The sequence below is a fragment of the Salmo trutta genome, chromosome 17 (genome assembly GCF_901001165.1).
Source record: "Salmo trutta chromosome 17, fSalTru1.1, whole genome shotgun sequence".
Taxonomy (NCBI): domain Eukaryota; kingdom Metazoa; phylum Chordata; class Actinopteri; order Salmoniformes; family Salmonidae; genus Salmo; species Salmo trutta.
The window spans coordinates 44289211-44311221 of record NC_042973.1 but is presented as its reverse complement, the minus strand read 5'-3'; the positions used below and the strand labels follow the sequence as shown (position 1 = coordinate 44311221).

Sequence of the window (22011 nt, the reverse complement as noted above, 5' to 3'; positions counted from 1 at the left end):
ACGAATTGTGCAACTTTTTTATGTTAGACAACATAATGCATTAACTATTCCTCCATTTATTCTCAAATGCATTAGGTTCCAACATGTTTTTAGAGGTCTACTTAGGGGAGAAAGTTGATCAGAAGATTCGTTTGGCAGCAAATTTACGCTCCAAGGTTATCGCTCAGCTTCTCATTGGACGTCATTACTCCGTAGCACCTCCTCTAAAGACTTCGTCAGGCTTTATCCGGCTTCGGTTTGTCGGCTGCAACTTGAGAACATTTTCAATAGTTAACTGACTGAGATAGAAGTTGGATACCTTGGAGTTTATTGCTCGGTGGGAACGTTGTTTATTCTGGACAAAACAAGGCGTTTTGATTAGGACAGCTGTCATTTTGAAGTTCGTTTCAATTGACACACAGATGTAAGTGAATGACAGTCTGTTTCTCATTTGAGCGTACGACTGACCGACTAACTATTCCGGTGAGCTTTTAACACTTTAAACATACATTGCCTGTGTGTTCTATTCAACTTTAGCTCGTATTATTTCTGTACAACGTGTGCCACTGAAATATTTATACATTTATTGGGAGATGTTATCGGATTCTGAATACTGTATAAATAGTGTTTGGTTACACAGTCCTAGTGGAGTGAAGTACTTAAGTAGTAATACAAAGTATTTTTGATTATAGTTTTTTGCGGTATCTGTACTTTTTTATATTTTTGACAACTGTTACTTTTACTCCACTGGATTCCTAAAGAAAATGTGTACTTTTTACTCCCATACATATTTCCTGACACCCGAAAGTTCTCGTTCCATTTCAAATGCTCAGGCAGGACAGCAATATGGTCCAATTCACGCACTTATCAATATAACGCATTGTCATCCCTACTGCCTCTTATCTGGCGGACTCCATAAACACAAATACGGAGTTTGTTAATTATGTATGAGTGTCCCTGTCTGTCCGTAAAAAAATAAAATCCTGCCGTCTGGTTTGCTTAATATAAGAAAATGATGTAAAGCATTTACTTTGAACTTTTACTGAAGTATGACAATTTAGTACTTATTCCACCACTGTGCTTAACTACATTTAAAACCAGATGCTTTTACTCAAGTAGTATTTTACTGGGTGACTCACTTTTACTTGAGTCATTTTCTATTAAGGCATCTTTACTTTTACTCAAGTATGACAATGGAGTACTTTTTTCACCACTGCACAGTCCTAGTTTAAAAAGATCATGCTCCATATTTTACAGCAGGTGATGTGTGCATACTGGGGCCCTGCACTGTTACTGCTTCTATGGTGCATGTCTGATTATTTGAGACACCAAACTATTGAAATAGCCTACAGTCATCAATTTGCTCTGAGTAACTTCTTCACATTACGAATTACAATTCCTATTATATGTTATGAATTTGCTAAACATGATATGTTATGAATTCTAGCTAGGTGGCTAACGTTAGCTAGGTGGCTAAGTTTAAGAGTTAAACCTCTTACATCTAGACGTTCCGCTAGCGGAACACCTGCTCCAATATCCAATGATCGGCGTGGCGCGAATTACAAATTCCTCAAATCCCAAAACTTCCATTTTTCAAACATATGACTATTTTACACCATTTTAAAGACAAGACTCTCTTTTATCTAACCACACTGTCCGCTTTCAAAAAGGCTTTACAGCGAAAGCAAAACATTAGATTATGTCAGCAGAGTACCCAGCCAGAAATAATCAGACACCCATTTTTCAAGCTAGCATATAATGTCACAAAAAACAAAACCACAGCTAAATGCAGCACTAACCTTTGATGATTTTCATCAGATGACACGCCTAGGACATTACGTTATACAATACATGCATGTTTTGTTCAATCAAGTTCATATTTATATCAAAAACCAGCTTTTTACATTAGCATGTGATGTTCAGAACTAGCATTCCCACCGAACACTTCCGGTGAATTTACTAAATTACTCACGATAAACGTTCACAAAAAACATAACAATTATTTTAAGAATTATAGATACAGAACTCCTTTATGCACTCGCTATGTCCGATTTTAAAATGGCTTTTCGGTGAAAGCACATTTTGCAATATTCTGAGTACATAGCCCAGCCTTCACGGCTAGCTATTTTGACACCCACCAAGTTTGACCCTCACCAATCTCCGATTTGCTATTAGAAAAGTTTGATTACCTTTGCTGTTCTTCGTCAGAATGCACTCCCAGGACTGCTACTTCAATAACAAATGTTGGTTTGGTTCAAAATAATCCATAGTTATATCCAAATAGCGGCGTTTTGTTCGTGCGTTCAAGACACTATCCAAGGGTGACGAAGGGTTACGCGCCCGACGCGTTTCGTGACAAAAAAAATCTAAATATTCCATTACCGTACTTCGAAGCATGTCAACCGCTGTTTAAAATACATTTTTATGCTATTTTTCTCGTAAAAAAGCGATAATATTCCGATCGGGAGTCGTTGTTTACGTTCAAAGACGAAAGAATAAAAACATGGGGTCGCCTCGTGCACGCGCCTCCAGTCTCTGTTCTCTGATCGACCACTATCAAAATGTGCTAATGTTTTTCAGCCAGGGCCTGCAAAGCCACCATTCAGCTTTTTGCCGCCTTCTGAGAGCCCATGGGAGCCGTAGGAAGTGTCACGTTACAGCAGAGATCCCCTGTTTTGGTTAGAGATGATCAAGAAGGCCAAGAAATGGTCAGAGAGGGCGCTTCCTGTTTGGAATCTTCTCAGGTTTTGGCCTGCCAAATGAGTTCTGTTATACTCACAGACACCATTCAAACAGTTTTAGAAACTTTAGTGTGTTTTCTATCCAGAGCTAATAATTATATGCATATTCTAGTTTCTGGGCAGGAGTAATAATCAGATTAAATCGGGTAAAAAAAAAATATCCGGCCGTGAAAATACTGCCCCCTATCCATAACAGGTTAAGCCACAAGTGACCGGGAGTCCCATAGGACTGCGCATAATTGGCCCAGCGTCGTCAGGGTTAGGCCACGGGGGCTTTAATTGTCTCATTGGGCCCTAGGGCCGGGTCCCTGCAGGCTGACCCCAGTCGCCAGTTGAACGGTGTTTCCTCCGACATATGCTGACTGCTTGTTGGCTGCTTTTCCTTCACTCTTCGGTCCAACTCATCCCAAACCATCTCAATTGGGTTGAGGTCTGGTTACTGTGGAGGCCAGGTCATCTTATGCAGCACTCATCACTCTCCTTGGTCAAATGGCCCTTACACAGCCTGGAGGTGTGTTGGGTCATTGTCCTATTGAAATACAAATTATACTCCCACTAAGCGCAAACCAGATGGGATGGCGTATCGCTGCAGAATGCTGTGGTAGCCATGCTGGTTAAGTTGATTTCTAAATAAACACACCATCCTCCATGCTTTACAGTGGGAACTACACATGCAGAGATCATCCGTTCACCTACTCTGCATCTCACAAAGATACGGCAGTTGGAACCAAACCATCTCAAATTATATGAATGTATTCCAGGTCAAGATTTCCTGGGAGCATAACCATTTATAAAACCTGGCTGTTACTGGATGTACAGTTGTTCCTGCCAATTTGACTTTAATCCTGAGCCCTCTCAATGGCCAAATGATTTTCTTTCTATAAGGGCCTTATTCCCATTGTTACAGCAGCGATGTTAATCTTCTACCTTTTTTCATGTGAGCTTTTCAGAATAATCTCTCCCTTCTTGGCGATACGGGGGAGAAAAAAAATAAGTTACACAAGGTCTCACTACTTCATGTCACTTATAAGTGTCTTATAAGGGCTGTGCCTGCATATCAGCCTAGAGGCAAGACAGAAATACACCAGGAGCTCGTGGTGTCAGTGTCACTGTTGAACCGGATGAGTTTCTGTCAGAGGCCATTATATATTCTGGGAACGTTGACTGAGACAAAGGCATTCATACAGATAGAAGCATGTGAGCGGGAGACAGACGTTTTCCTTTTACAATTTTATTACTGTGATTGCTTGTGTGTTTTACTAGGTTACTTTTGGACATTCTATGTCGCACAGCTTCACATAATGCACATACAGTGTATTCTGAAAGTATTCTACGTTTTGTTACGTTACAGCCTTATTCTAAAATGGATTCAATTGTTTTTCAATCAAGGCTCCCGAGTGGCGCAGCGGTCTAAGGCACTGCATCTCAGTGCAAGAGGTGTTACTTCAGGCCCTGGTTTGATCCCGTGCTGTATCACAACCGGCTGTAATCGGGAGTCCCATAGGGCGGCACACAATTGGACCAGCGTCGTCCAGGTTAGGGGAGGGTTTGCCTGGGGTAGAATAAAATTTGTTCTTAACTGACTTGCCTAGTTAAAAAAAATGATCTACACACAATACCCCATAATGACAAATCAAACAGTTTTTTTTTTAGAAATGTTTACAAATGTAAATGTGATATTTCAGTTTTTCATAAGTATTCACACTCTTTACTCAGTACTTTGTTGAAGCACCTTTGGCAGTGATTACAGCCTCTAGTCTTCTTGGGTATGATGCTATAAGCTTGGCACACCTGTATTTGGGGAGTTCCTCCCATTCTTCTATGCAGATGCTCTCAAGCTCAGGTTGGATGTGGAGCGTCACTGCACAGCTATTTTCAGGTCTCTCCAGAGATGTTCAAGTCCGGGCTCTGGCTAGGCCCCTCAAGGACATTCAGAAACTTGTCCCGAAGCCACTCCTGTGTTGTCTTGGCTGTGTGTAGTCGTCCTGTTTTGAATGTGAACCTTTGCCCCAGTCTGAGGTCCTGGGTGCTCAGAAAGCAGGTTTTCATCAAGGATCTCTATGTACTTTGCTCCGTTCATCTTTCCCTCGATCCTGACTAGTCTCCAAGTACCTGCCGCTGAAAAACATCCCCAAAGCATGATGCTGCCACCACCATGCTTCACTGTAGGGATGGTGTCAGGTTTTCTCCAGACGTGACGCTTGTCATTCAAGCCAAAGAATCTTGGTTTCATCAGACCAGAGAATCTTGTATCTCATGGTCTGAGAGTCTTTAGGGGCCTTTTGGAAAACTCCATGTGGGCTGTCATGTGCCTTTTACTGAGGTGTGGCTTCCGTCTGGCCACTCTACCATAAATGCCTGATTTGTTGGAGTGCTGCAGAGATGGTTGTCCTTCTCAAAGGTTCTCAGAGAGGAGTCAGAGGTGTGTGGGGCTTTCTTAATTGACATCATCAGCACCCAGGGAGCAGTTGTTGGGGGTTAACTGCCTTGCTCAAGGGTAGAACAGCAGACCCTTTTTTACCATGCCAACTCGGGGATTCGAACCAGGGACCTTTCTGTTGCTGGCCCAACCCTCTTAATCGCTAGGCTACCTGCCGCCCCTATAGCCAGTCCCCCATGAAAGAAATTCAGTACATCCTTCTCTTGGCCAAATATGTGTCCAGGAAATAGCCCCTCTGTGTGGTTTTTTTTCCCTCTAAAAAAAATATCTGGATTAGTTAGACCATACCTGGTGAACAAGCAAACCATTAGGCTACAGCAGTTCTAATGGCTTCAATGTCATGGTCTCTAATGGTCTTCAATGGTAAGTCCCAAACACACACACAGTATAGTGTTTTGCAATGGGGTTGGGTTTAATGGTAAGTGTCACTAATCACACTAAATAGATGTTTTCTTCATGCATTGGTTTATAATTTTATTATTTGATTAGGTTTGTCACAACATTTTAGTCACTAGCCCATTTCTCAAGTTTTGGGCTTGTAGGAAAAGTCTTCATATGAGAATTGGACCATAGTGATGGCCCTCTCAGAAAGCTGACATTTGTTGGATTAAGGAGAGTTTGGTTGAAGCATTAGGTTGCTAAAAGGACACACTGAATTGCTTTCATGGAGAACTGGCTTGACTTGTGAGGATGAACACACCGTTTATTTTCATCATGAGCAAAAGCTATTGGTTTTCTACTCGAAGTTGCAAAGAAAATGTTGTGATCCATTTAAAGCTGCAATATGTAACTTTTTGGGCGACCTGGCCAAATTCACATAGCAATGTGAGTTATAGATCTATCATTCTCATTGAAAACAAGTCTAAGATGCTTCCCATTTTTAAGTTTTGTTTTTGCATCTTTTACTTTCAGTTTTGTACACCAGCTGAAAATACAATATCTTTGGTTATTGACAATATATTTCAAAGCGGTTTAGATGGTACAATGATTCTCTACACTATACTTGTTTGTTTTGTAACAAACTGAAATTTCAAATCAAATGTTATTTGTCACATGCGCCAAATACAACAGGTGTAGACCTTACAGTGAAGTGCTTACTTATAAGCCCTTAACCAACAATGTAGTTTTAGAAAAAATGTGTTAAAGTATGTACTAAATAAACTGAAGTAAACAAATGAAAAATAATTAAAGAGCAACAATAAAATAACAGTAACGAGGCTATATACAGGGGGTACCGGTACAGAGTCAATGTGTGGGGGCAAGGTTAGTCCAGGTATTTGAGGTAATATGAACATGTAGGTAGAGTTAAAGTGGCTTTATAGATCATAAACAGAGTAGCAGCAGTGTAATAATGTGTCGGGGGGGTCAATGCAAATAGCCTGGGTAGCCATTTGACTAGCTGTTCAGGAGTCTTATGGTTTGGGGATAGAAGCTGTTAAGAAGCCTTTTGGACCTTGACTTGGCGCTCTGGTACCATTGCTGTGTGGCAGCAGAGAGAACAGTCTATGACTAGGGTGGCTGGAGACTTTGGCAATTTTTTAGGGCCTTCCTCTGACACCGCTTGCCATAGAGGTCCTGGATGGCAGGAGCTTGGCTCCAGTGATGTACTGGGCCGTACGCACTACCCTCTGTAGTGCCTTGCAGTCGGAGGCTGAGCAGTTGCCATACCAGGCAGTGATGCAACCAGTCAGGATGCTCTCAACGGTGCAGCTGTAGAACTTTTTGAGGATCTGAGGACCCATGCCAAATCTCCTAAGTCTCCCGGGGGGTGGGGGGGTGTTGTCGTGCCCTCTTCACGACTGTCTTAGTGTGTTTGGACCGTGACAGTTTGTTGGTGATGTGGACACCAAGGAACTTGAAGCTCTCAACCTGCTTCACTACAGCCCCATCGATGAGAATGGGGACGTGCTCGGCCCTCCTTTTCCTGTAGTCCACGATCCTCTCCATTGTCTTGATCACATTGAGGGAGAGGTTGTTATCCTGGCACCACACTGCCAGGTTTCTGATGACCTCCCTATAGGCTCTCGTCATTGTCGGTCATCAGGCCTACCACTGTTGTGTCTTCGGCTAACTTAATGATGGGTGTTGGAGTCATGCAGTCATGGGTGGGTAAAAAGGGGGGACTGAGTACACAATCCTGAGGGGTCCCTGTGTTGAGGATCAGCGTGGCAAATGTGTTGTTACCTACCCTTAGCACCTGGGGGCGGACCGTCAGGAAGTCCAGGATCCAGTTGCAGAGGTAGGTGGTTAGTCTCAGGGTCCTTAGCTTAGTGATGAGCTTTCAGGGCACTGTAGTGTTGAACGCTGAGCTGTAGTCAATGAATAGCATTCTCACATAGGTGTGCTTTTGTCCAGGTGGGAAAGGGCAGTGTGGAGTGCAATAGAGATTGCATCATCTGTGGATCTGTTGGGGCGGTATGCAAATGTAGTGGGTCTAGGGTTTCTGGGATAATGGTATTGATGTGAGTCATGACCAGCCATTCATGACTACAAACGTGACCCCGTAGGTAGTCATTTAGATATGTTACCTTGGTGTTCTTCAGCACAAGGACTATGGTGGTCTGCTTGAAACATGTTCGGTATTAGACTCGTTCAGGGACAGGTTGAAAATGTCAGTGAAGACACTTGCCAGTTGGTCTGTGCATGCTCAGAGAACACGTCCTGGTAATTCTTTCGGCCCTGCGGCCAAAATGTTGACCTGTTTTAAAGGTCTAACTCACACAGTCATCCAGAACAGCTGGTGCTCTCATGCATGCTTCAGTGTTGCTTGCCTCGAAGCGGACATAGAAATAATTTAGCTCGTCGTGTCAATGTGTAGCTCACAGCTGTGCTTAATAGTTTACAAGCCCTGCCACATCCAACAAGCATCTGAGCCGGTGTAGTAGGATTCAACCTTTGTCCTGTATTGATGCTATGCCTGTTTGATGTTTCGTCGGAGGGCATAGCGGGATTTCTTATAATTGTCTGGGTGAGATTCCCGCTCTTTGAAAGTGGCAGCTCTACCCTTTAGCTCAGTGATATTACCCTGTAATCCATGGCTTCTGGTTGTGGTATGTACATACGGTCACTGTGGGGACATCGTCATCGATGCACTTATTGATGAAGCCAGTGACTGCTGTGGTGTACTCCTCAATGCCATTGGAAGAATCCTGGAACATATTCCAGTCTGTGCTAGCAAAATTGTCCTATAGCTTAGCATCTGCGTCATCTGACCTACTGACCTCTTCCGTATTGAGCGATTTAAGCAGGAATCCGGAGGATACGGTTATGGTCAGATTTGCTAAATGGAGGGTGAGGGAGAGCTTTGTACGGAGTGTGCAAAGCTGCCAACAAGGCAGAGGGTGGGTGTAGAAAATAGTAAGAAAACCCTTGAATGAGTAGGTGTGTCCAAACTCGACTGTACATTCCCAGGTCATTAAGGCTAACGTATGAAACTGTCCATTGGGCAGACAGACGGGAGGCCATGTCAAGCAGGAAGTTTTCTCTAATAAAGTTAACTGCTTAATCTGGTAAATGCTATTCAATTAAGAGCACTGTGACTGAGTCAGACCATGATCTTCAATGGATTGTTCTGTATTATTTTCATGCTGAATCTAAGTTAGAATATTATTCATTAGATTTCATTTCTGACTGCAATGCTATTTTTTTTGTCAAGTTCTGTCCTTTTCTGATTGGATGAAAGGATCACAACTGGCCTGAATAATAGGATTATATTTCATAATGGCCTTAGGCCTTCTCTGTTTGTGTTCCTTCTCTTTCTCCTCGAACAAACAGTCCCGTCTGTCCTGAATCAGGTCCATATTTCTCTGACATTCCTCCAGTGGATGTTTCCTGCCTCAGAGGAAACGGAGCGTGCTGGAGTTAATCAGCATCCTATTTAAACCTGCATGTCACCAGCCAACTGCTTTGAATTCTCTTTCACCAAACCACCACTCTGACACGCCTAAACCCTTAACGCTTAGTGTGAGACCATTGGATCTTCCCTCAGAAAAGCAATGTGCTATGCTCCAGACTGTATCTTATGATATTCTCATTGCCTGTACTGTACTCTACAAAGATCTGTTTACACAGTCTGTAGTGGTCTGAAGAGAAGTCTTTGTGAATCTCTTTTAATTGGTGCTCTGAGCCAGTGAGCCACGTTTTTCAAAGGTGTTGCTGGCACACTGTCTGGCCAGGCACTTGTCGGCTCTCCTTTGATTCCTGTCTCACACTGAGAAGGCATAACTTTCTCTGCCTCGTACTGTGCCTGCTGGACAGACAGCACTGTTCTGTTCTTGACATTAACACTCTGCTGTAGTAGCACAGTGAGTACCACAAACTCATTTTGCTTTGTCGTCCAATTAAACTCTTTTAAAACAAATTTTTAAAAAGGAGTTTGAGGGAATGTCTTACAGTAAAGATTTTTAGGTCATTATATTTGACTTTTGGTAGTTCAGACTGTTACAGAAATTAAGCCCTTCCTGTTGTAACCGATACCCATGTCTTGTCTGTGCATTGTAGTCCTTGGTTACCCGGATGTGTATACTCTATCCCCTACCTAAGGCAATGTCCAGGTAACCTACACTGAGTGTACAAAACATTAAGAACATCTGCTCTTTCTATGACATGGAGTGACCAGGTGAAGCTGCTATTCTTTATTGATGTCACTTGTTCAATCCACTTCAATCAGTGTAGATGAAGGGGAGGAGACTGGTTTAAGACGTTTTAAGCCTTGAGATATTGATTGTGTATGTGTGCCATTCAGTGTGAATGGGCAAGACAAAAAATGTAAGTGCCTTTGGACGGTGTATGGTGGTAAGTGCCAGGCGCACAGGTTTCTATCAAGAACTGCTGCTGTGGTTTTCACGCTCAACAGTTTGCCGTATGTATCAATAATGGTCTACCATTCTTACTCAGTAGACGTGTCATCAAAGGGCTCCGGTCAAGGCTTGGTGAAATGCTAAGAAATTGTGACCTGTGTCTTTGCAAGGAAAGTTGTCCTAGACTTGGCAGCACATATAACCCTGCTGGGTCCTGGAGTCTTGGCTCCATCACACCACTGCCCATGAGAGTCTCTGGAGGCTAGTGGTTGTGCTGCTCCCTGTTGATAGAGACTAGATCGGGCTTATTTCTGGAATCTGATTCTTTTGATCAACGTTGCTTTCTACTCTCTTTGTCCACTAAGGTCTCTCAAGATGACGCTCTCTCTGGATAAGCTATGTTCTCTCGAGTCAATGGACCTCTGTTAAGTTGTTATTATGTCGTGGTTGTTTTGTATTGAACGTGAGCTGGACATTGTGGTACACGTTGACATGTTCACACGCCACACAGGACAGTTGCTGAAATACAATACTGTCTTTGTTCCAGTAACGTGAAATCCTTTGGACAGGGTTTAGACTATATGAATGACAGAGGGAGGCAGCTATATTTACCCTGAGTGCATGTCTAATTAGAAATACAGGGAGTTCAGGGGAAATATACAAATGTCTTGTTTTTCCTGTACTCAATTTAAAACTGTTTCTGCAAATAGAGGCAGATTTTAGAATGCGATATCATGCTAGGCACTTTCTGTGCAAATCCTCACAATGCACAGTGCTACAACCGGTTATATATAGATTAGGCTGTGAACACTGAGTCCCTGGAAGTGTGTATGAGTTACTGTGTGTTTTTCAATGCTAGAGCAGCTGTCTTTCAATGCTAGAGCAGCTGTCTTTCAATGCTAGAGACTCGGTGTTAGATTAGATGTTGCTGCTATCTTCCGAATGTTTTTACGTATGAGAGATGACTCCCCTACTGTGGACTGTCAGGCCTCAGCCACTGCAGCCAGACTTCTCACTTGTTCAGGTTGCATTCTGCACATAGCCTTTCCACTATTGAAGGAGCTCCTGTTTCGGGCCTCATGGAAAATGCTTTCTCTCTCCTCTCTGGAGAAGAGTTGCCACTACTGTAGTGCTTTGATGGTATTGGGATTTTGTCAAGTTCCTTTGACACGTCCAGGTTTACATTCCAATTGACATGAAGGGTAGACAAGGCATTGTTGAGAATGTATTATACAAGGTCATTGAATAATATATTTTGTTTCCTTAGATACACTCTGACAATATGCTGCTTGAAATTGGTGGCCCTTACTTTAACTATGGAGACAAGCGCAGAGGATAAACTACTGAATGATGGTTAGTTGAATGGCTGTCTAGTGAAACTTATTTAGACAGGTAATGGGAGGCTGCAGACAGAGGCAGTTATGTGTAGGGTACACAGGTGTTGTAATGAGGAAAGATCCCAGGGCTTTTTTAATGGTTTCAGAGCTGTCATTATGAGCTGATGAATATCACCAGCTATGCAAATTATGGGTATTTTAGAGAGGATTTATGCAAAATCATCCTCATGCTTGAAACAGGCCGTACTATTTCAAGTTTACCTGTTTCCCCGTAACTGCTCAGTGGATATGTTGGTTTACAACCTTACAGTGCATTCGGAAAGTATTCAGACCCCTTCGCTTTTACCACATCTTGTTACGTTACAGCCTTATTCTAAGATGGATTCAATTGTTTTTCCCCCCTCATCAATCTACACACAATACCCCATACTGACAAATCAAAAAAACAGATTTTTAGAATTTTTGCAAATGTCAAAAAAAATATAAACCGGAAGAATCACAGGTGTTGACGCACCTTTGGCAGCGATTACAGCCTCGAGTCTTCTTGGGTATGACGCTACAAGCTTAGCACACCTGTATTTCAGGAGTTTCTCCCATTCTTCTCTGCAGATCCTCAAGCTTTGTCAGGTTGGATGGGGCGCGTTGCTGCACAGCTATTTTCAGGTCTCTCCAGAGAAATTCCATCGGGTTCAAGTCCGGTCTCTGGCTGGGCCACTCAAGGACATTCAGAGACTTGTCTGAAGTCACTCTTGCGTTGTCTTGGCTGTGTGCTTAGGGTCGTTGTAAGGTGAACCCCAGTCTGAGGTCCTGAGCATTCTGGCGCAGGTTTTCATAAAGGATCTCTGTACTTTGCTCCGTTCATCTTTTCCCTCGATCCTGACTAGTCTCCCAGTCCCTGTGACTGAAAAACATCCTCACAGCATGATTCTGCCACCATCATGCTTTACCGTAGGGATGGTTCCAGCTTTCTTCCAGATGTGACGTTTGGCATCCAGGCCAGAGTTCAATCTTGGTTTCATTAGACCAGAGAATCTTGTTTCTCATGGTCTGAGTCTTTTCGGTGCCTTTTGGCAAACTCCAAGCGGGCTGTCATGTGACTTACTGAGGAGTGGCTTCTGTTTGGACACTACCATAAAGGCCTGATTGGTGGAGTGCTGCAGAGATGGTTGCCCTTCTGGAAGGTTCTCCCATCTCCACAGAGGAACTCTGGAGCTCTGTCAGTAACTATCGGGTTGTTGGTCACCTCCCTGACCAAGGCCCTTCTCCCCCGATTGCTCAGTTTGTCCGGGCGGACAGCGCTAGGAAGAATCTTGGTGGTTCCAAACTTCTTCCATTTAAGAATGATGGAGGCCACTGTGATCTTGGGGACCTTCAATGCTGCAGATGTTTTTTGGTACTCTTCCCCAGATGTGTGCCTCGACACAATCCTGTCTCGGAGCTCTACAGATAATTATTTCGACCTCATGGCTTTGTTTTTGCTCTGACATGCACTGTCAACTATGGGACCTTATATAGACAGGTGTTTGCCTTTCCAAATCATGTCCAATCAATTGAATTTACCACAGGTGGACTCCCAATCAAGTTATTGAAACATCTCAAGGATGATCAATGGAAACCGAATGCACCCGAGCTCAATTTCGAGTCTCATAGCAAGAGGTCTGAATACTTATGTAAATCAGGTATTTCTGTTTTGTCGATTTTGATGAGGGGGGGAAAAATAAATTATTGAATCCATGTTATACTAAGGATGTAAGGTAAAAAAGGAAGGGGTTTGAATACTTTTCGAATGCACTGTATATCAAGGCGTGCATGTAGGGTCTATTTTGAGCCTCAGACATTCCGTACAGTTAGACTGTGACCTTGTTGTTTTCATTTTAAACATTTGCAGTAACGCATCATGCTACAGTGTGCTGATTAATATTTTGTGGACTTGTTAAGGAAAGTAATTTTTGTTATTTCAGTAATAGTTTTAATGTTTATTAATTACTGGGAGACCATTTCACAGAGAAAATGTCTTGATGATTTTTGTCCATAGCACCACAGTCTGAGTGCAGAGTGATACTGTAATAACATCCAATGCCATTCTCTTTTCCAGAACCCGCTGAGATGGCAGTCGGATCATAGTCTAACTAAGCCTGTGAGCGGCTGGAGACAGAGCAAGGGAGTGACGGACAGATCGAGTCTCCAAAACAGAAGATGGGTGAAAAGGAGGATGAGAGGAGCGCCCAGGCAGGGCAGCTCTTTGAGAACTTTGTCCAGGCGTCCACATGTAAGGGCACTCTGCAGGCCTTTAGTATCCTATGCAGGCAGATGGATCTGGACCCGCTGGACTACAGGAACTTCTACAGCAACCTCAAAGCCACGGTCACCAATTGGAAGGCCAAGGCCCTCTGGACCAAACTGGACAAGAGAGCCGGCCACAAGGAGTACAAGAGAGCCAAAGCCTGTGAGGGCACCAGGGTAAGAAGTCAGTCAAGCGATCACAGTAATGCAAATGCACAAGTCAGACTCACAACTATGTGGCAGATAGTACATAGGGTGGAAGTCATTCAGATTTGATACAAGAAATAAAGCATCTAGATATAAGGAACAAGCTTTAAATGAACAAACCCTGTATTTGCCACTGGGCAGACCTCCCACATTGGGATTGAATAGATCATGTTAATATCCCATATCTGCATAAAGACTGATTTCATAGATGGTTGTTTTTTTTATAACTTCCCTGGGTCACATTGTATTTGGATAGTCCCATATAGATGATCTACAGATGGTCATACTATCAACAAAGTATCTGTTGATTAAGAAAATGTTTGCTAAGGTTACGCTTAGGTTTAGAATAAGGGCTAGGGTTAGTAGATGGTTAGTTTTAAATGTTACTGAACATCTACTGAACCAAGGCCGGTTTACCAAACGGGCACCCCAAATAAAGTGTTAACCTGTGTCAGATGAAGGTGGTCACCGTCAGATGGAATAGGCTACTTTGTATTAAAGGCCCAGTGCAGTCAACTTGATTTTGTTGTTTTTTATATATTATTTCATAGCTGGAATAATACTATGAAATTGTGAAAAATATGATGATGCCCTTTCAACATGCTGTTTGAAAAGACCATCTTGGATGGAGTTTTGGCCTGCCTGGAGATATTTATCAACAGGTGGTAAATTGGTTAATATAACGATAAAGGCCTAACTATTCAAATAGCCCACAGGGAAATGTTCCATCCCCCTGTGTAGATTTGTAACAGTCTGGAAAATGGAAGTGTAGATAAATGTTATGTCCCTCCATACTACAGTGTAAAACAGAAGCGCATATATAAACTGTGTTCTATTTAGTTATATGGTTTAGAGTATGTTAGAGTACTAGCTGTACAGTAACTTCATAATGTGACTTGTCTTTCATGGTAATGTTGTGATGCAGGTGAAACGGAGCGTGTCTCTTATCGTGTTTCACTGTCTTGAGATGTGATATCCCTGCACACCCAGCTGGTAGATGCTTGTGAGCAATGTGGAGAAATTAAAAGCTACGCTGCACACGTCTATGGGAACATTTTAAACAAAGAAAGCATGATTAAACCTCCTCACATATGAAACCTACCAAAATACATTTTGTTGTGAGATTTGCTGATTTATGCAAAGAATTGGAACAAAGAAGGCAGACTGTTAAAAAAATATATATATATAATCTTTATATCCACTTTTTCTAGCATGTTTACAATGGGGGCAACTCCATGTTAACAGAATGGTGCTGAAACTCGTATTTTTCACTTTAAAATGAATGCCAGACAAAAAAACATTGATTGTAAAGTTAAACAAACCATGCAACAGTATTCCAGAGGTTGCAATACAATATAACTTATATAGAAGAGGTGAACGCCTTCGATGGTGCTGATCACATTTTCTGTAATCACACTTCATGTCACCTTTGCAACAGTTTACCTTGGTTGTGTTTAATTACAGTTTCTACTGTACACTGATGTGGCTCTTGTTCTCCTCCGCCCCCCCCGCCCAGTCTTTGATCATTGGAGGAGGGCCCTGTGGCCTGCGCACAGCCATCGAGCTGGCTCTGCTGGGGGCCAAGGTGGTGGTGATTGAGAAGAGGGACACCTTCTCCAGAAACAACGTGCTCCACCTGTGGCCCTACACCATCCACGACCTCAGGGGCCTCGGGGCGAAGAAGTTCTATGGCAAATTTTGTGCCGGAGCCATAGACCACATCAGTAAGTTTCATACTTTTCGTAATGTCATTCTTATCTCATTGGGAATTATGTTAAGTAATATTATTCTTCCTTGTTTTGGTGTTCTGCTGGGGAAAACAAACTAAGGTATTTTTCATATGGTAACATTGTTACATGGTCTGTCCCTCTGTCACTCCCATGTTCTTCAGTTAGATTTTCAATGTACATTACCAGTCAAGAAAAAAGTTTAAACACCTACTCATTCAAGGGTTTTCCTTTTAACTATTTTCTACATTGTAGAATAATAGTGAAGACCTCAACTATGAAATAACACATATGGAATCATGTAGTAACCAAAAAAGTGTTAAACAAATCCTAATATATTTTTCAAAGTAGCCACCCTTTGCCTCGATGACAGCTTTGCACACTTGGCATTCTCTCAATCAGCTTCACCAGGAATGCTTTTTCAACAGTATTGAAGGAGTTCACACACATGCTGAGCACTTGTTGGCTGCTTTTCCTTCACTCTGCAGTCCAACTCATCCCAAGTGGCGCAGCAGTCTAAGGCACTGCATCTCAATGCTAGAGGCTTCACTACAGACACAGCCTGGATTCGAACCAGGGTATCACAACCGGCTGTGATTGGGAGTCCTATAGAGCGGCCGACAATTGGCCCAGTATAGTCCGGGTTTAGCTGCTGTAGGCAGTCATTGTAAACAAGAATTTGTTCTTAACTGACTTGTCTAGTTTAAATAAAGATGTGTATAAAAAAAATGGAGGCCAGGTCATCTGATGCAGCACTCCATCACTCTCCTTCTTGGTCAAATAGCCCTTACATAGTCTGGAGGTGTGTTGGGTCATTGTCTTGTTGAAAAACAAATAATAGTCCTATAAAGCATAAACTAGATGGGATGGCATATCGCAGTAGAATGTTGTAGTAGTGTGCCGTGAATTTTAAATAAATCACTGACAGTGTCTGCAGCAAAGCACCATCACACCTCCTCCATGCTTCACAGTGGGAACCACACATGCAGAGATCATCCGTTCACCTACTCTGCTTCTCACAAAGACGTGCGGTTGGAACCAAAAATGTCCACTGGTCTAATGTCCATTGCTTGTGTTTCTTGGCTGAAGCAAGTCTTCTTATTGGTGATTTCTTTGCAGCAAGTTGACCATGAAGGCCTGGTTCACGCAATCTCCTCTGTGAGTTGATGTTGAGATGTGTCTGTGACTTGAACTCTGAAGCATTTATTTGGGCTGCAATTTCTGAGGCTGGTAACTCTAATTAACTTAACAACTGCAGCAGAGGTAACTCTGGGTCTTCCTTTCCTGTGGCGGTGTCATGAGACAGTTTCATTGTAGCTCTTGATGGTTTTTGCGACAGTACTTGAAGAAATGTTCCGCACTGACTGACCTTCATGTCTTAAAGTACTGATGGACTGTCATTTCTCTTTGCTTATTTGAGCTGTTCTTTCCATAACATGGACTTGGTATTTTACCAAATAGGGCTATACTGTATACCACCCCTACCTTGTCACAGGACAACTGATTGGCTCAAACACATTAAGAAGGAAAGAAATTCCTCAAATTAATAAGGCACACCTGTTAATTGAAATGCATTCCAGGTGACTACCTCATTAAGCTGGTTGAGAGAATGCCAAGAGTGTGCAAAGCTGTCAAGATTCTTCAAACATGAAATATATTTTGATTTGTTTAACTCTTTAAATGTTTTGTTGGTTACTACATGATTCCGTGTGTGTTATTTCATAGTTTTGATGTCTTCACTATTATTCTACAAATGTAGAAAATAGTAAATATAGAGAAAAACCATTGGAGTAGGTGTGTCCAAACATTTGACTGGGATTGTATATCCAGGTTGCTCTGCCGAGAAATCTGATGCTTGTGTGAGAGCGTTTTTCATCTCCCTGCTACTTCCTTGCCTTAGATAACATGCGAAGTGGAGGAGCCCATAAATGCAAATGCTGTGTGTTTTACAAACCACTGCTGCCAGATAAAGTGACCTTCTGGTGTCTTATCAGGGCCATAAATACTGCTTCTCACGTTAACTTATGAAGTTGAAAACAGACTTACCAGCTGCTAGCTAACTACACCTATACCTCAGAATGGAATCAGTCATGTGGCATTTCACTAACCAGGCCACAGGTTATTGGAGACTGTGTGTTGATGGATATGTGTTAAAGCCCCCATGCAGTTTTTTTTTTTAAATGATCACTGTCTAACAAATCACTTTATTTCATGAAAATAACACGTTTTATCATTTATTTCCCTGAGCCTCATTTTGCCATTGAAATGCTCAGTCTGATTGTGTGGGCATGTCGATACAAATGTAAATATATTTACATAAAAGACCCTGATTGGCGGTGATGGGTACTGACTTCTAAACTTGAAAAATCCTTATTCATGTTACTGAGGGAGAGAGGGTAATGCAGAAAGTTTACATTCTGTCGGAACATGTTATTGTTAGATATTAGGTATCCTGTGGAGAGAAGGGCCACAGTCTGGTTTCAGTCAACAGATAAGGTAGGACAGCTGTGAGATAGGGAGGAGTGAGGAATTTGGGCCGAGGTCAGGTCAGATGAAGTGAGAAAGAACAGGCATACGTTAAATCCTGTCTAGCAACGGATGTATTGGTTGTCTAGATGTGTAAGGCTTTGTCTTAGGCAGCTGTGATACCCAGTTGGTGAATAAACTTGGTTTGAGCTTTACTAGCTGTTCGTGAGCTTATTTCGAATCTAACAGCGGATAGGATCATTTAGACTCTAGAGCCTGCCCTTCTTACGCCTTCAAAGTAGGAGGATGCAAATAAAAAATGATGATGGTGGTCAGAATAATCTGATCAGATTGTGATATGACCTGGGCCAAAAACTCCATCCCACCTGAACAGGCTGAAAATCCTGGATTTTTTTTAAAACTGCTCTTACACAAAAAGGCCTTTTTCATAATGGGGAAAATACTGTATCAGTAAAATCACTTCTTTTTTTTTTAACCGCACTGCCACTTTTAAATATACCTGATCTGTTTGTCTATGAAGGTATTCGCCAGCTCCAGCTCATGCTGCTGAAGGTCTCCCTCATCGTGGGAGTGGAGGTCCATGTCAACGTGGAGTTTGTTAAACTGTTGGAACCACCGGACAACCAGGAGAATGAAGGTAACTTTATATCTTTAAATTTTTCCAGAAAATACAGCTTTCTGTCCCTACACTTTTGAATCCGACCCAGTGGTATCAGGTCCAGCATCAGTCTGTGAAAGGACGTTTCAGAACTTCAAACCTCCATTAGGGCAAGCACAAGTACCGTATAATTGTGTAACCTACAATTTATGGATGGAGAACGTCATGAACCCCCCCCACATTATGAACCTCCCCCCACACACACCACCATTTGGGCTGTTGAGTCTGTTTCAGGGGTAAAATGGTGTAGCAAACAAGTCTTTGGTTGCTTAGACAATGCCCCCCTCCCTGCAGCAGCACATACTTTTTTGCTTCATTTATTTTGCTATTCAAATGATTATTGGTGGCCGCGGGTCATTTGGCTGAACAACAACCATCATTCAAAATTCCATGACCGTCACAACCCTAGCCCCCATGCCATGTAAACATGTCCATGGCAATCATCACTAAACAGCTGTGTTTACAATTTTACTGTTATTTCATGCTTGCATATTTGTCATATCTGCTTTTTACATTTGTTATTCTGCGAATTATCAGCTTGCAATGTTGCTTGCCTAATTTGAGTTGATGCCAAAAACAAGCCCATTGTATATTTATGAAGCTGTTCTTCAGAGTCCCTAAGCTTACCAACTGTCCCATTCTTTTTTTTATTATTATTTTTTTTTATTTTGAACATTGGATTTAAACAAGCGTCCTGTTTTTCTCCCAGTTATTTCTTGAGTAGCATGTGGTGGCAGACTTGTCACTAGACTGATAAATATAGAAGAAGACCGAGATGGAAGACTAGCCTAAATTTAGGGTTGCAATGTGTCCTTCTCTGCAGCAGTGACCGTGTCCTTCAGGGGGTACCTCAGGAGAATGTGGTGTAGGCGTTTCTGTAAGACTGTGGCACGAGTGTTGAGCTGATATGGAGAGGGTCACTGTTTTCATTCTGCATCATTGCCACTTACCATGTTGCATTGTGAAAGATTACAAACCCCCAGCAAGACTCCAGCTATATGGGCTCCCGAGTGGCACGGCAGTCTAAGACACTGCATCTCAGTGCAGGAGGCGTCACTACCGTCCCTGGTTCGAATCCAGGATGTATCACATCCAGCCGTGATTGGGAGTCCCATAGGGCGGCGCACAATTGACCCAGCGTCGTCCGGGTTTGGCCGGGGTAGGCAGTCATTGTTCTTAACTGACTTGCCTAGTTAAATACAAATAAAATAAATAGTTGCAGACAACTTAGCTATGTATTTAACCTAAAAGCACCATGTAATGACTCGTCATCCAATAACAAACTCCGATGAAACCTTAACACTCATGGATAATAGGAAACGTTTACAATATATTGCTGTATTCATATGACTTGTTGCTGTCTCAGAACGCTTGTCTAATACTTTATCTTCTCCTTTTTCCAGGGCCTGGATGGAGAGCTGAGATTAGACCATCAAACCACCCCCTCACTGACTTTGAATTTGACGTGGTGATCGGTGCGGATGGACGCAGAAACACGTTAGATGGTGAGAACACATGATGGAGATGTTAAAACAATCAAACAATAACATTAACATGAGGCTGGGAAACTCTTGGTGCACAGCTAAAAGTTACACACCTGAAAATTTTTAACTATAGAGTTTCACTCATAGCCATAAAATACTAGACTGAGAAAGTCCAATAGAAATGCACACAAACAAGGTGTTACAGTATTTGAGAGGAAACATGCCTGAGGGAATGCATGCAAGTTTACAAGGTGGATTGCTTCTAGCATACGTTTAGGGAGCCCTTTAAAGCTATGGTTCAAAGCACAAGTCATTCATTTTATAGGAACCGATGTTGCCGAGTTGGGGCGAGATGGTGCAACGCTCCTTTTTAGCTCCAAATCCTTCCTGTTGACACAGTTTGAGCTGCACTCCAAGGGCACGTTGACTGACTGGTTTTGATTGTAGTGACCAGGGGTGCAACTTTCACTGGGGACGACCCCCCCACATTCTGAAATTTCATTTTTGTCCCCCCCCCCCAGTTATATCATTGGAATGTGATACAAAACGAAGCAATGGTGTGCTTTAGGACCATGCAGACACCTCCGAGTACTTTTGTAGGTTGTTTGGAGTTTTATCCGACTGGATAATTATTATTATTATTTTTTTAATTATGTTATAAATACTTATAAAACCAAAGTTGCACCCCTGGTAGTGACTACTACTCTTCATCTGCAGTTACCTCTAGTTAGCACTGGTAACATTTGAACTGCATCAGAACACTTTGCCTACAGGTCTACCTGGGAGCCTGAGAAGATAAACTGCTTGTTTACACACTGGCCCTGGTCATGTGACAGGTGAAAGTCAATTACAGTATTGGCATCAGTCTTGAGCATAGTCTGACTGCACCTAAAAAGGAAAGAAAATGGGTAAATCATCACCCAGACAATTATTACTCAAAGTTCAAAGGTAGTATTTTGTAATGCAATTCTACCATAGTTTTCTTTTTTTTTTTGTTGCATAATCTGAACCTTCATGACTGTTTATTACATGGTGCTATAAGAACAATACAATCAAATTATTACTCTATGTAATAAATCAATGTGACCCAGTTTTAAAACAAAATAAAAATATTAACTTCCAAAATGTTAAGTGTCCTTAGCAGAACAATAACTACTTTCTCCTCAGGTTTCAAGAGGAAGGAGTTCCGGGGTAAGCTGGCCATCGCCATCACAGCCAACTTTGTCAACAGGAACACCACGGCCGAGGCCAAGGTGGAGGAGATCAGCGGAGTGGCCTTCATCTTCAACCAGAAGTTCTTCCTGGAGCTCAAAGAGGAGACAGGTGAGTCCTCTACCAAACCTGACCCCCAACACTCCTGCATTTACCCTTCTCCAGGGCGACGACCTATAGCCTGGTCCGTGATCTCTTTGTACCATCTTGCCAATGACCATAGTTGTCAAGTATGGTGGATGAATCAGAATTAGTTGGGTAACATAGATAATTAAGATGTTTTATTAGTATAATATGCTTATGTGAGATACTTGTCATTAGAAAGTGTCCTTTGGACTCTGGTGTCTTTCAGTTGTACGTTTCCCTTAGCTGGGGCTCAGTCACTTGGGGCCCAGAGAGGGGAGAGGTCAGACTTGTTTTTTTTACATGTGTCTGTTGCTATGCAGAATATCAGCAAGAGAGGAGGACAGAATGAAATATTGTCTTCATATGTGTGTCTTTACCTATTCTTAACTTCCATGGGCTACGTGGGACGCAGCCAGGACACAGCCAGTGAAATATCAGGGCGGCAAATTCAAAACAACAAAATGTCATAATTCAACTTTCTCAAACATACAACTATTTTACACCATTGTAAAGATGCACTTCTCCTTGATG

At 42.3% G+C, this 22011-nt stretch overlaps 1 protein-coding gene across 13 annotated transcripts in view; it reads left to right on the top strand.

The window, feature by feature from the left end:
• Positions 1-208: 208 nt before the first annotated feature.
• The window catches only part of LOC115152261 (protein-methionine sulfoxide oxidase mical2b), a 73105-nt gene continuing 51302 nt past the window's right edge, over positions 209-22011 (top strand). For 4 of the 13 annotated variants that reach the window (XM_029696943.1, XM_029696940.1, XM_029696934.1 and 1 more), the window contains exons 1-6: positions 210-462; positions 13392-13756; positions 15303-15510; positions 18521-18637; positions 20062-20163; positions 21310-21465. In XM_029696943.1, the coding sequence (XP_029552803.1) occupies positions 13493-13756; positions 15303-15510; positions 18521-18637; positions 20062-20163; positions 21310-21465 (847 nt within the window). In that variant the 5' untranslated portion in view covers positions 210-462; positions 13392-13492. Of the gene's footprint in view, positions 463-4109; positions 4256-11226; positions 11313-13391; positions 13757-15302; positions 15511-18520; positions 18638-20061; positions 20164-21309; positions 21466-22011 lie in introns of all 13 variants that reach the window. The other 9 variants (XM_029696944.1, XM_029696941.1, XM_029696939.1 and 6 more) reach the window with 8 other exon arrangements.